Source organism: Nannobrachium achirus, assembly GCF_963921795.1.
Source record: "Nannobrachium achirus genome assembly, chromosome: 1".
NCBI classification, from domain to species: Eukaryota; Metazoa; Chordata; class Actinopteri; order Myctophiformes; family Myctophidae; genus Nannobrachium; species Nannobrachium achirus.
In genome coordinates, this window is record NC_137810.1 from 23,372,448 (window position 1) to 23,388,276 (window position 15,829).

General features: G+C 41.4%; 1 protein-coding gene across 2 annotated transcripts in view; it reads left to right on the forward strand.

Moving 5' to 3' along the window:
• wwtr1 (WW domain containing transcription regulator 1) overlaps positions 1-14,235 on the forward strand; it is a 38,224-nt gene extending 23,989 nt beyond the window's left edge. Inside the window, exons 3-7 of one of the 2 annotated variants that reach the window (XM_080722390.1) lie at positions 4,922-5,152; positions 6,318-6,424; positions 7,462-7,580; positions 9,809-9,924; positions 10,436-14,235. In XM_080722390.1, the coding sequence (XP_080578516.1) occupies positions 4,922-5,152; positions 6,318-6,424; positions 7,462-7,580; positions 9,809-9,924; positions 10,436-10,623 (761 nt within the window). In that variant the 3' untranslated portion in view covers positions 10,624-14,235. The remainder of the gene's footprint in view (positions 1-4,921; positions 5,153-6,317; positions 6,425-7,461; positions 7,581-9,808; positions 9,925-10,435) is intronic. The other variant, XM_080722391.1, reaches the window with a different exon arrangement.
• Positions 14,236-15,829: the final 1,594 nt, after the last annotated feature.

Consider the following 15,829-nt stretch of genomic DNA (forward strand, 5'->3'; position numbering starts at 1 on the left):
TATTTCCTGTAATAGAGAGAGACACAGGGAAAGACACGCAGCCAAGGTCGTCAGGAATGGGACCCGAACCTGCGGCGATCTGTCAGCGGCCGACCCAATAGTAGACCACATTATGTTTTTATCGAGTGTCAGGATAAAAACTAGATTTTTGTTGCTATCCTATAAAGGCCTGTATTATTTGCTTTGGAATTATTTCAAAAGTACAATAAAGACTAATATACTTCTATTATGTTTTTCCAAATAAAATGGTCTATTGCGGGTGCTTCTTGAATACATTTTTAACTCTCCCCACGCTTTGAACGTTAACGTTCGCCCCATTTTTTACAGAACCTTGATGCCAATACGGCGCTCGTTCGGTTCGTTCGTCTGATGACTGTAAGCTGATGAGGGGTCGCGCGGCCGTATACTATAAACACATTTTCCGCGGTGATGGTGTAAAAAATCCATTATGCGTTAGATCAACGGAGAACAATTCACTTCCTTGTTGATTTCCTCTGGCTGTAAGGCTCTGTGGCCAGTGACTGGTCTTCTTCAAATTGTGCTTCTGGGTGGTCCCTGGAAATAAATATTTTGAGATGGGGGTCCGTAGCCAAATACATATCATTTTGGGGGTCCTTCACATGAAAAAGTTTGAGAACCACTGACATAGTAGTCTCTCAAGAACAGACTAACTGAGCTCCAGTTAAGTGAAAAGGACCTTTTCTTTGACGACGGCTGGCCAGATTGCTGACATAGAAACATAGGTTTTTCAAAAAATCTTAGAAGGATTCAAAAGACACTTATAGAATCGGGTCAAAATTCTAATTTTCACAATTTTTCAAAAATAGCAGATCTACAAGCTCGCAGCGCAGCACTCGGTGCCGCGCTGTGAGCTTGTATATCTGCTATTTTTCAATAGTTAAAGCATAAAATAATGATACACTATAATGTGTACCCGTTCTGAAAGGTTTGAAGAATATAGATAATACTCGTCAATGGCATTGAACGTGTTGATATTTATAAATCCCAACAATGGCACCCCTTGATCCCCAAACCCTGCTCAATCTCTTCAACTGCGTTTATTTGCTATTATTTAACAGTTAGCAGCAAATGTAATTATACACGTTACAATGCTCCATTACGCTTGGAGATTAATTGACAGTGAGAATGTTGCTGTGCAGGAAGTTAAAAGTGAATTCCTGGAGATGCCACAATGTCCAGACCCCCTCGTTGTCACACCTTTTATGGGCACGAGCTGGACAATGTTTCCTGGTTCCTTGGAGTTGGGGAAAAAAAACTATCACCACACATTGTTTTCCTCCTACTCCAAAGAGTTGTCACGTTACTAGGGCTGTCACAATTATGACATTTTACATGACGATTAATTGTCACTCAAATAATTGCGATTAACGATTTAATTGTGTATTTGTCGTTGACAATTATATTTCTGTTTGGCTTTTAGGCTTTGAAGTTGCACATGGCAATCATGACACATAACTTGAATACACAAAGGAATGACTGACATATTTGACAATTTTATACTTAAAACATTGACAGTGGAAATAGTTTTGAGCTTGTAGATCTGCTAGTTCCACTACTTTTTGAAAGTGTTTGTAACTATATTAACATTTTTCAACATGGAAACAATTATGACGATTACGCAAAATAATTGCAATGACCTCAAATAATTGCGATTAGACGATTATGTAATAATTGTGACAGCCCTAATCACGACACATAGTTTTCCTCCTACTCAAAAAAAAAAGTTAAAGTCGCGTTACTGTACCTTCCTCTCTTCTCCTCCATGCTTGGCTCTTCCCCTAGCCCTTTAACCAATCACCAGCACTGATTATATCTAATCAATCATCTAATTATGTTTTGGCTTGAGGTAGCTGAAGATGAGGATGGTTACACCCCCCCCCCCCCACGTTGATCTCACCCCTTCTTGTCAGTGATGTAACTTAGCCACAGCCTGCCACCCCCGTTTTGATCGCCTAACTGTGTGTGTGTGTGTGTGTGTGTGTGTGTGTGTGTGTGTGTGTGTGTGTGTGTGTGTGTGTGTGTGTGTGTGTGTGTGTGTGTGTGTGTGTGTGTGTGTGTGTGTGTGTGTGTGTGTGTGTGTGTGTGTGTGTGTGTGTGTGTGTGTGTGTGTGTGTGTGCGTGCATATGTGTGCATGCACGCTCGTACATGAGTGTGTCCTGAGGCTGTCTGTGGAGAATGCCTGTGCGTGAGAAGAGTGTTGTGACCTCTGCCAGACTGCCTTATACACACACACACACACACACACACACACACACACACACACAGTGTAATGTGTAGCAGATTTTTCCTGTGTTGCCAGTGTTGGCCAGCTGACACTGCTGACAAGAAGAACGGAACAACGCTGGCTTTGTCTCTCTTTCTCTCTCTCTCTCTTTCTGCTCTTTTACTCTCTTTGTTTGTTTCTGTATTTGTATTTTTCTCTCTGTCGCAGGTTTCTCTCTCTCTCTCTCTCTCTCTCTCTCTCTCTCTCTCTCTCTCTAGCTCCACAGTCGCTCAACATGGCTGCACAGACCAAGTTGAGGAGAGTAGATGGGTGAAAACGAAGGGAGAGAGAGAGAGGAAAGAACAAATGCTGGCAGAGAGATAGAGGGAAAGCGTGCTATACAGAGAGGGAGAGAGATAGGGAAGGGGAGAGAGAGGGAAATTTGCTAGAGGGAGAGACGGATAGGGAAGGACTTAGAGAAGGGAAAGAGTACTAGAGAGAGAGAGAGATAGAGAGAGAGAGAGAGAGAGGAGTGTTCTCTCTCAAGAAAATCCTGCTGGTATTCCCAGAAGTTTAGTGTGAGGAATGTGACATCACTTCCTGTTATTGGTTTAGCCCTGGAGCAGAATGAACCTAGAGACCTATAATTTTCATGACCACCAGCCAAATACCGGTACATTTTGGTGGTGAATGAGGACGCCGGACCCATTCTACCGGCCACTCTGGCATGTACATTTGAATCTGGATTTGTTGTTCTTAGACGACCTTGGCTAGTATATCAAAGATCTGCTAGTATAAAGTAGGATGAAAGTACAGAGAACAAGAAAGCGATGGCTGAATTCTCCTGGCAGACATTGTTGCGTCTAGTTGCAGACAGCATGCTCTGTTCTGTACTCTTGGCCTTCTATCTGCTCATCTGGGGCTGATTTATAATAACACGCATATACACACACCGACAGATAAGAGAGAGACACTACTAGATAGATAATATCACTCACAGGGCTGAAGTAGAATTCAGTAAGAGTGGGTCAGTCCCGTTTATAGAAGATTTGTGTTCTCTTTTGTACAGATAAAAATGACCCCTTTTCACACTTGGCTTCAAAGAGAGCAGGTGTATCAGTTTAGGTCTTATTATCCTATATTATGTATTCTAAGAAAATATAGCCCTGTGTCGGCTCAAAAGGCAAGCTAACTGGGTGAACTGGCTTTTGGCTGTTTATCTTCCAGAACATCCCTTGTTTTGTTTGACTGTCAGTCAGCACCATGTGTTTGCTCACGTGGGTGGGAAACCGCTTCATACACTGACCAGACCTTTGTTGCATGGGGCATGAACACTTCAAGATTATCATGTGACTCATATTGGGGCTGTATGTAAGTAGTGAAGGTGTATTGTTAATAAGAATACCTGGTTGCCAGTGTTTTTTTCTCTGTATTTCTTAAGCAGTGGTCAGCACAAACAAGGACTGAGTCATTGACTGGCAATGATGCTTTCACAACTGTCTATTTGTGAACGGCCTGTGTAACTCCTGAGACCGGCCCCACAACAAAACCATGGCACATTTGAATTTGAAACCTAAAATATTCCCCAACCAGAACGGCAAGGGCCTAGTAGCTAATGGTTAGCCAAATAGTCTCATGGCTGGTTTTTAAAAGATTTAGCTTAGCCTTTGTCCCCCGAAATGTGGACAGTCCACTAGGAGCAGTTAGTCTTTGAGCAGTGAGTTGTTCGGTGTGCTCCTTTCAGTGATAACATAATGTCCAGACCCAGTCCTGGGTTTCTTTCATCTTTATTAGGCAGCTGGATATCACATCCTGGGGCCAAGAACATTAAAATGAAGTGAACTATCTTTAATGTCGAGACCCACATTGAGTAGATGTTGCGTCTTTCCATAGAACCCAGGCTTAAACGCTGGTGCTCTTGTGGTGAGTGAAACTGAGAGTGTAGTCTCTTCACTCTGGGACCCAGGCTCTTTATGTAAATGCTGCTTTTATCTGGGGCCTGGCCGGGGACTGTAACCCATTATTGGTTAGATTATAAAACACTGATTTCTGTCATAGCAATGTTTACTCCGTTAATGAAACACCTGAAGGTCTGCTGACCGTGTCTAGCCTGTCTAGTAATGATTTCCTGATCAGGGGCTAACTGATGATTAACAGACTGGACACTTTAACATCACAAACTGGATACATTAACATCACAGTGGCCACAACAGACAGTCAAATATTCATCTTCTTAAATATTTTCAGACCATGGGACACACGGCACTAAATTCCAAGGCATTCCTGCTGTAATTATTGAAGGCTGGTCATGTAAAGGCTCATATAATCATACAAGAGGAGGAAGCTAAAAATAAGAAGCAAACTAAGTTAGCTATGAGGGGGGACGCATGATAAAAGGCTTGTTTATTATACATTTTATTTTAATCGAGTTACTGTTAAAATGCTGTTGGACGTAGATTTCCTGTGTTTTTGAGTGCTACGACAACACTTACCTCAGTCCACAACACACCATTCCCAGGCACACCGAACGCTATCATGGATCATTCATCCAAGTCCACTTTGAATGCAAATTCAATTACTGTTCCCTTTTCGCCCCTCTTTTCTCTCTCTCTCTCTCTCTCTCTCTCTCTCTCTCTCTCTCTCTCTCTCTCTCTCTCTCTCTCTCTCTCTCTCTCCCCCTTTCATTCTATTTCCAGTGTTACAGCAACACCATCAACAGCCTCAACCACATCAGCATCCGCCACCACAGCACCATCACCACCACCAGCAACAGCAGCAGCAGATGCAGACCCAGCAGGTCCCTGCTCAGGCCCTGAGCTCGCCTGGCAGCCTGGCCCCACCGCACAACGCTGCCGCGGCCATGATGAGTCTGGGAGGGCCTCTGGTGGCTGGTGCCAGTGGAGTTAGTGGAGCTAGCAGTGTTCAAGGTAATTTCACCTGAGCTGAAGTCTTTAACCCTTTGAGTGCCTAAAACGTCCACAGGCGTCTTAACGTCCCCCCCCCCCGGAGTGCCACGGCCCTGTTAACTCATTCTGAGCCCAGGACATTAACGGATTAGGGGGTCCAGAGTGCCCCCTCCCGGCCCCATTAACGGCCGCTGTCTTATTTTGAAGGCCAGAAGTCTAGACCGGAAGTACTTCCGGTCTGACGTCATCGGATCGTGCGCCGGAACCGATGCGTGTCCACGTGGAGTTGTGTAATGGCCGACCGGGAGCTTTTATAACTGTGTAAAATAAGCGAGCATCTGCCTCCATCCTAGCTTCTAAAGTGTAGTTTTGAGATAATGGACATTAAAGATGAGATCGGCCGTCCACCTCAATGTTATGGGATGACTATTGTGTGCTCGTGGAGCCGTGATGATGACAAATCAGCGCGGATTTCGTCTCCGGAGCGTCGGCCATTGTACTAGGTATTTTTACTCGCCGTTACAGTAATATATTACTTTTCCCGCGACATCGCGTGGATGGCACTATAGATACTCTATTACTTTTCCCGCGACATCGCGGGGTTGGCTTTTAATGAGTTAAGAGACGGTCACAGGCGTCTTAAGTTACCTGGTTACCATGATGCTTTGCAAAAGCCGCCTCGGCTGCCTTCCGCTCATTCACTTCCATTCCGTCTGGCTGCAATAAAATGGCTTTTTCTCCGTTTGTTTTCCCACATCGCTCGTTTGGTCAAAACGGCCCCATTTTCTATGGACTATGTCTTTTTTCTTCTCTGCGTGAAATAAGACACGTGGGGCGTCCGTGAACGGGAGCACAATGGGCACACGCAGCGTGCAAAAATCTGGTAAATAACATGGCATATAACAGATTTGATTATGGCAGTTAACCAACATCATTTACAGGTATGGCACTGAAAGATGTGACACCTTTAAACCCCCAGTGATTTAATATAAAAAATAAAATCATTGTTTTTCTTTCTTTTTTTCACGCAAATACGATGCTTCCATCTTATTATTTGCTTTTGAAAACTTCAGTGGCTCCATAAGGCTAATTGATAATGCTCTGTTGCTCATCAAAGGTGATTTTTAGTAAGTATTAAATTAGCTCCTAGTTTAGCAGTACTGAACAGCTGGCTCTCCTCTCTCAGGTGCAGTGAACGCTGTTGGCGTCAGCCAGCAGCAGAAGATGAGGCTTCAGAGGATCCACCTTGAGAGAGAGAGGATCCAGAGGAGACAGGAGGAACTCATGAGACAGGTGACTTACACACACACGCACAATACACACACACACACACACACACACACACACACACACACACACACACACACATGCACACATGCACACAATACACACACGTGTGCACACATGCATATCGTCGTTGTCGGGTGGAAACCTTGTATGTCCAAAAGCGTTTGTTTTGTATCATTTAAAAAATGAACTAAACTAGTAGAGATACGAGGTTTCTGCCCGACAGTGACGATATGCTCTTATATGAGAACTAAAAAAACGTGAATTTCATAAATATTGTGATTATGTTTTCAGTATGATACATTGTACATGTGTGCACATACATGGACTCTGTATAAGCAGCTAGGTCCTTAGTAGGCTCATATATATATATATATATCATATATATCATGTAAACACTTTTTGAAGGATTACAGTCTTCTGTGGCTCTGATAACATGAATTCTCAAACGGCAATCTCTCTTGTATTTAATTAATCATGCAACTACCCCCTCCCTTGCCCCCCCCCCCCCCACACACACACACACACACACACACACACACACACACACACACACACACACACGCGTACATAACCAGCCATGTGAACAACCATACCACATGATTATGCACATGAACACACACAGATGGAGCATACAACGACTTTCCTTATGCACCCACCCACCCACACACACACACACACACTCACTGACTCACTAGCACACATGCAGTCACTGTATACACACACTTGAAAGTATACACATTCTCGCGTGAAGACGTTCTCTCAAAGACTAAGATGGTGACCTCATCCAGGAAGTGTTTATCTTACCCAGAAGTTATTGGCTGGCCTGGAAGGTAGAGAAAGAGAGAAACGGTGTAAAGAGATGAAACACAGTATAGTGTTTGTGTTGTTGTTGTTCTATTGTGCAAAAACTGTCCCAGCCTGTGGATTTATAAACTGTTCTGTTCTCTCTCCTCTCCCCTCCTCTCTTACCTTTCCCTCTCCCCCTCAACTCTCTTACCTTTACCTCTCCCTCTCCCCCTCCTCTCTTACCTTCCCCCCAGGAGGTGGCGCTATGTAGACAGCTCCCAATGGAAGGAGACAATTTGGGATCATCGCTGCCCCCTGCTGGTGCCAGTCAGAACAACATGCCCGCCAACAGCTCAGACCCCTTCCTAAACAGGTAAATTGAGCCTTTGTGTTGAATATAGTCAATATCCAGAACAAATATTACAGTCACTGAATCACCTTTTATTCACTATTACTCTCGGTTCGATTGATTAGATTGTTGCTGCAAACCAAATAATTGACTGTCTGGTGCTTGTGTAATGGAAGGTAATAAGGGAATGTAATATAGAAACCTGAGTCTTGAATGTCTTGAATGAAAGGACATAATTATGCTGAAGCTTCTGTACTACAAAATGTTGTGGGTTTAACAGAAGTATGGAATGTATAAGTTATTCCTCTGACAGGCAATTTAGTTAACAATAGCAACCATATTAAACCTCATTACAACCAGTGGTGGAAGAAGTACACAGATTTGTTTTACTTAGTAACAATACCAATGTGGAAATAGTTACAATTAAGCATCCAGCATTAAAAACTATTATTGAGTAAAAGTACATAAAATGTTGCCATCAAAATATACTTACTACACATACTACACATACAAAAAAAGAAAAGAAAAAGGTATTATGCAGAATGGCTGTGTTGCTAGGTAGATTAACCTAGGTAGATTAATCTATAATCATCATCATTTATATGTTAATGTATGTTTTGTATTATCTAAATCTGTAAATTAACTAATGCTTTTTAGTGTTGAAATACTTGCGTAAAGTACCTCAAGGAAATTTACTTTACTTTCCACCACTGATTACTTTCCACCACTGATTACAACATTCATTTTATGAAAATATCCATGCCTAACTGACCAATCAAGGGCCTTTATTGCTTCAGCATTTAACAGTTTTCTTTCCATTCCACATCTTGGAAAATAGCACACCAATTTTGATTTAGTATGATAATAACGATGTCCCCTTTAAAATTAGGCAGTTATAAAATGACACTGGGAAATAGGGGATACCTTATGTACCAACTGAGTATCTCCATTTTGCACATTAAAGCGATTTACAGTGGCAAATACCCTTTTCTCCTAGACCTATTATACCTAGATATTAGTTTGAATTGAGCTAGTCTTGCATAGCCAGACGGTCACAGATGTTCACCTACTGATACATCTTGTGACATTTAAATTAAAACTGGTTGGAAACAATTTGAAGACAAAGAAAAACTGCATTGCAGAACCAATGCAAAGACGTTTGGGTTCTCCTTCATATTTGGGATGGTATCAAGATTGTTTTTTAAAGCAGTCGGCAGAGGTTTGCTTGTTAGCCCCTAATAGAAAAGTTCAAAGACTCTTATTCCCTTAACTCAAAGAAATAAGACATGAGAGAAACCAGGTGTAAATGGAATTTGCTATATTTTGAGAGAGACAGACAAAAGTTGAACAGTCCAGAAAACACATCCAATCCGTTCATGGTTGGAGCTCTCTCTCACAAAATGGTGGTCAGACATTGTATATGAGAATTTATTACCCGGCTTGTTTGGATGCTTGATTCTGATTGGTCGAGCGCTGAAATCAGCGGTGAATTATAGGCGTATAATGACCGCTCCGCTCTATAATTCACCGCTGCCTAATCAAAGGCTTAGAGCAGCTGCTGTATTCAGGCTGCACTGCGTGGATTTAGTGCCATATCCAACATGTCTCCCATGTAAACAAACACACAGTGTCATTTACAACCAAACGTTGCTCTGAAGAATGTTTTAAAAAACATTTGAGGCGAGAAATAGATGACGCAGTAACAGAAAATGGATTCTATTTGATCAGCACTTCATTGTTTTCCAAGGCGACCGTGTTGCGCTCGGGGGGACGCACTTTCAGCCGTCTGTAAACAAGGAAATACTTTGTTTTGTTTTTAGTTTTGAGTCAAATTATTAATTTTATGTATTAGCCGGGTAATAAGTGCTATAACGTCTTGCTCCGCGGTCATTATGGCTTATATGGACACTTCAGGCTGATAATTCCCGATCGCATACACAGTGCATGACCGTTAGGCGTGGGACAAGGTCATAGGTTCTCAGATCACAACAAGACAGAGACGTAGGGTCCTGGTAACTTTCCACTAGCAGTGACATACTGTAAGCATGGAAACATGGCACGTCCAGGTGGAGTTGGCATGGCACAATATATACGGTATATTTATTGAATTCAAACGATATATATTAACTACCAAAATGATCCATTAGCCCCTACATTGAATTTAGATTTCCCCAGATGTATCGGCAGGCGGACATCTTAGAATAGAGTTGAGCCTTCCATTAGAATTACAGCATGTCTTGTCTCTTCCTCAGTGGTCATTTCCACCACTCCAGAGAGCAGAGCAGTGACAGTGGATTGGGTTTGGGTTGTTACAGCATCCCGACGACACCTGAAGACTTCCTAAATAACATGGAGGAGATGGACACAGGTACACACACACACACACACACACACACACACACACACACTGCTTTTCCATTCATTCCATTTTACCCTAACCGTAACCATAACCAATCTTACACTAACCGTAACCCATACATTCATAACCCTAACCGTGTGAAACTGCAATAAAATCAATCACAATTTTCATCCCCAATTAGACATGAGTCCCCCAATCAAGTGGTTTGATGGCCAGAACTTGCCCCAAAACTATGCATACATACATACATTCATACACACAAACATACATGAGCAAGACACTACTCTTAACTGCTCTCGATGAGCAGGTCGGTGCCATACATGGTTTCCTCTGCGTTTGTGTGTGAATATGTGTGTGTGTGTGTGAGTGGGTGAATGTAATGCACATTGTAAATCGCTTTGGATAAAGGGGTTGTAGAAATGTACTGTTTACCATTTATTTTTACACAGACACGTTTTGATCTATTGTACTTTCTATGTATTCACGATGGTGTGCATTTATTCATCTCCGTTTTCCTCAGGTGAGTCCCTGGTGCAGGGTACTCTGAACATACCGGGGGCTCAGCCCAGCCGCTTCCCTGATTTCCTTGATTCACTTCCAGGAACCAACGTTGACCTGGGAACTCTGGAGGGGTCCGACCTCATGCCCATCCTCAACGACGTGGAGTCAGTTCTCAACAAGGCCGAACCTTTCCTCACCTGGCTGTAGACACATTCACACACAACACATTATGCATAAACACTGTACATAAGTTCAGAATTATACACTCAATGTTCATTGCGCCGATGCATGCACATTTTCTTTTTTTACAATTAGCTGCATACACTAAGAATGGACGCACACACGCACACACACACACACACGCGCACACACGCATGCACGCACGCACGCACGCACGCACGCACGCACGCACGCACACACACACACCTCCAACCACGCAGCAAAAAGGACAGAGCACTTTGTTAACAGCTTTTCTACCATTCTGCACTTAGTTCTCTGCTGGGTATGTCTGAATATCATGGAGTTAGGTATAGGCTGGGATAGCAGCAAATAGACAGAGTTAACCACTGAAGCCCTATTTCAAAGATTGTGAAAATAGTCAATCTACAAGTAGATCTGCTATTTTTATATACATTTTATTTTATTTTCATGACCAAAATAGGGATGCCAGGTTGAAAGTGGTTAATAAGCAATTATGAGGGAGAAGGTGGTTAAAGGAGTACTTCATTTCTATCATTTAATCATCTCTGCCTAGTTTTAAAAAGTACATTTCTTTCAGCATAAAACACTGAGTGTTTTGGAGTTCATTAACAGATTTCTGATATAGTTTTTATGTTTTTAATCTTGGACGCCTATTTTCTTCAATTTATATTTCTATTCAACCCATCACGGGGGGTGAGTAAATGATAGGAAAAAAAGTATTTTTGGGTCAAGTACTCCTTTAAACTCTATCCATTCATTTGACTATTGCTAAACAAAAGGCAGATGAATATAGTTTCTTTGGTATCATGGTCAATAGAGTGATTCCCTCCTGGGTTCCCATAGTGATGTGAATACAGCTCATATCTGTCATTTGTTGTCCTTGGTACTGTGCACATAATGCTGTCAGCTTGCAGTACCATGTCTATCCACAAGAGGGGGACATTGCCACAACTCCCAGAGTTCTAAGATGGCAGCAGAGTGCGAGGCAGTTGTAAAATGGCCTCCTATGAGTGTCAGCAGCCTCTGCAGCTGTTAACCAAGTGTAGCTCAACCAACCCAGCCAAGCACTATGACCTTCAGTGGAAAGTTGAGGGAAAACACTCTAAGATTCCCTTTGTTAAAACTGAACAAAAAGTGCTTGTATATATTTACCAATCAGCCAAAGGGGGACTGCTTTCCCATGTTTAAGCGAGCTTTGTAGGCTTACCAGGTGTTAGTGGGAGCAGATATTAGGCGTAGCAGTCCTTCTCCGCTATACTAAAGCTAAACATATAATAGCCAGTCAGATCAAAGCATTTTGTTCTAAGGTTTTTATACCAAATATGTATTTCCTGTTTCCTGTTGTTGAGACTATCTATGTATCATTAAACAAAGCTTTAAATGGTCAAACCAATACTACTATTGATCATAAAAAGACAATGATGTTTTGATGAGGGTAAAGTAGCCATGTGAACAAGCAGCCATGTTGTTCTTGAAACTAGACTTTAGTGTTTTATATTCTTTTATACTCCTTCCTACAGTATTCTGTATTATTATAATTATCCTACTGTAAATTCAAGAGTTCAGTTAGCCTAGAATGGGTTGTTATTACAGTATTCTGTGGACTTTTAGGTTTCCCCAAATGCAACAGAGATCCAATTTACATCTTTGGCCCACTGGTTTAGAGGGAAACCCATGAAGTTCCCAATTTGTTCTATATGAAAATTGTCAACAAAAGAGGATCTTTGTCCCGTTGATTTTCAGTGAAAACATTTTTCTTTTTTTCTTTTTTATCCCACTGGTTCTCAGCGGCGCAACATTTATATCCTGTTGACTATTAATGGAGCAGAATCACCAGTGATGTTAATAAAGTTTTGGAAACCACAAGGCCTGTTTTCTATACTGTAATCTGAAGTCTAGAGAGGTTGCATACACGCACCGCTGTAGGACTTACATTACTAGAGTTTGTATTTTTAGTATTTATCGAGATCTATAATTCTTTTTTTTCTTTTGTTTTGTTATTTTATAGAGATTTGTTGTTTTTTTAATGAAATTGAGATTTCTAAGCACTACCAATCAGAGATGGCTTGACAAGTCATGTGATCAAGAAGTGTTTGACAGTCACATGATCAATCAGTAAGTGAAAGTGAGTGTGTTGGTGTTGATTAACATACTAGTAGAAGACCAGGATGAACTTCCAGTCAGACAGCAAGGACCTGTTAAGGGCAGTACATAGTCATAGAGGAACATCTGACAGATACATTTTGCATGAAAGCTGCAGTGACTTGTAACTCTTGAGACTGTAAAACGCAGTTGCATTAACACTCTTGGTTTGTGCTGTGTACCAGATAAGTCTGCTATACCAGTCAAGGTGGAGCTGATCTTATTGTCATTGGCAAGAGCTGCTACCTTGTCAAGATTTTACAACAATATAAAGATATGGACATAATTTGAGTACTGGATAGGTAAGACTGATCCCAACTGATTGATTTTTTTATTGTGAGAGGCCAAGGCGTTATGTTAACGGTTTTCTTTTTATATATAAGCTTGTTTAAAAGAAAAAGGAGAAGGAAAAAAGTCACTGAGAAGGTTCTAGTTCCAGAAACATGTTGGCCAGTGTTGACCTCGATTGCCATATTGTTTCCTGGTTTTCTGCTCTGGATAGTTTGTCATAGCTGAACATCAACATCGCCCATCAGCCGCAAATTATAGGCTACATTGACAGCTAGAATCTATTGAAATCAGTGACTGTAGCATGGTGGTGATGTATTGCAAGTTTGAATGCAGAGTAAGTATTGTGGTTCTTTATGGCTTGTTGCTGTTATGATACTGTTATAGGTCAGGTATAGGCAGACGGAGCTTAAATTTGCCCATTTTTAGTGGCACTCAATTCACATGACGTGTTTTTTTGTTTGCTTGGCATCGTGCCACCATTACGTTATGGTGGGTTGTGTTTTTAGCTGGCACGCTGAATTGAGTTCACATTCAGCTATATCAGGAATTACATTTTTATATAATCTTCTGACAGCCTATGAACAAACAGGTTGCTCTATCTATCTTCATATTGGAATTGACTGAACTGTAAGTCAAATAATTTGAACTCTGATTCACAATTTGCATGTGGTTGATTCGATAGTTCCTGTTGCAACCGTTGTCTACTGTTGATGCTTAGGACCAAGGCAGTGAGAAAGGCAGTGAAGGTAATTGAAATACTAGGAGACAAACGGATAGGAAAAGATTAGTGGGGGAGGTAGGATGGAACCGGGGCCTTGGTTAAGGGTGAACAAGAAATGTGACTTGATAAAAGTGTTAGCCTGACTAGCAAGTAAAGTTTACTAGCTAGTCAGGCTAAAGCTATGTTCATGATGTCCTAATGGCAGAGGGTGGAAGGAAAGGAATGTCAGAGACTAGCAAGTAGTAGGAGGAGGAGCAGTTTGACACCTGCACTCAAGCGTATGATCAATGTCTTCTGAGTAGTCCTTTGAACAACATGATGAACTTGACTGGGAGCTTTGAAGTGTACTGTATTGTTTGGATTTGAGGCTTTGTATCAATCAACCTTTTATTTAAACCTCGGAAATGCATTGAGGGAGAGAGCCTAATTTGTAATGCTGCCGAGTTGCAACAAAACTATTTGTTCAAAACAATTACAATGAAATACTATATATATATATATATATATATATATATATATATATAGTTGGGAAATTGCCTTATTGGTAACAATAAGTAAATTTTTTATGGTTTGTTGGCATGTGGACGCGGTACACATGTAGGAGTGAGTAGATGTCTCAATGAGCTAGAGGGCGGTGTGTGGGGTGGGGTTGACCGTCATGTGACTACTGGGGTGGGGCCTTACAGTTCCAGAAGTTAATTAAATTGACTGAGCATTCAGAATGTGCTCAAATAAACATTCCACACAAGATGTGGAATGCCTTTTCTATCCAATTCAGGTTCTATGTGTTCAAATGTTGGGCTAAGAAAATGCCATGCTACTTATTCATGCCCATGTTTCCTTGAAGCAGTGTTTCTTAAGCTATGGGTAAGGACCCAGAATTGGGTTTTTTCCCCTCTTTTTTTTCTTGGGGGGGGGGGGGGGGGGTGATGGGTCTGAGTCCCAGGGTGAAAGACATTCACTCAGTTTGCTTCCCCATGACAAGTGAGGAGTACTAGTATGTTTTAATGAGCCTGAGTCTTATGGTGAGAGACTACATTCATTTTAATCCACGTGAGCCTGCTTCCCAGACAGATTCCAGGGTGATGTAAGAGAAATGGGGATGGCCCATTGATATGTCCCCACCCAGAGTTTAAGATCCCCTGCTCTCCAGTACTACTGCTTTGTTTTAAGCTAGTCTTTTACTATATTACTATTACAGGGCTGTACTTTCTTATACTCTGTAGCGCTCCGAGAAGATGATGCAATGTAATGATATCTGAAATCTCTGAACAAAAAAATGAATAAAATAAAAATAAAATGGCATTAAAATTGTATAATTTGTTTAAAAAAATAAAATAAACTGGTCATGACACCACAAAGATAATGTTGCTGTTGACATTCTTTCTTCATTTTTACAATCTGTTTTCTTATTGCCTTTTCCTTCCTCTAAAGGAAGACAGAAACAAGGACTTAGAGAAGCAATGGAGGTGTCCTGACTGGGCTCATGAAAGGAGATTGTTTGAAGTCCCTATTGTCCTACACTGATTTGCAAGATGCTATCTCTACAATGTATTCCAGTTGGCGTAATTATCTTCTCAAACTTGTGATACACAGACTTTCTGGTTCAATCAATGATATCTTGCGTATTAGTTTGTTTATAGATGTTTACACCCATCCCTCTTTTGCTTCTGTATTATTTTGTTTATTATAGAATTTAAACACACCCCCCAGCTTTTGATCAAGTCAAGTCAATTTTATTTGTAGGCACAGCACAATTCATACCATGTAGTGTAACAAGTAATTATGCACTATAACTAGTACATCCACCTTTTACAAATCCCACCCATCCACAACTCAAATAACACAAATATTTAGGACCCCATCCCAACCCCACAAAAACGGTGGTGAGCAGTTCAGAGATGTATTTAGGAACTAGACCAATTAAGGAAAGTCATTAATAAGTAGTAGCCTATACTCCAGAGCCGGACTGAGATATAAATTCGGCCCTGGCATCTTGGCCCAGACCGGCCCACCACAACCGGTGCGAACTGAACATAGCCCACATGACCTATAAGC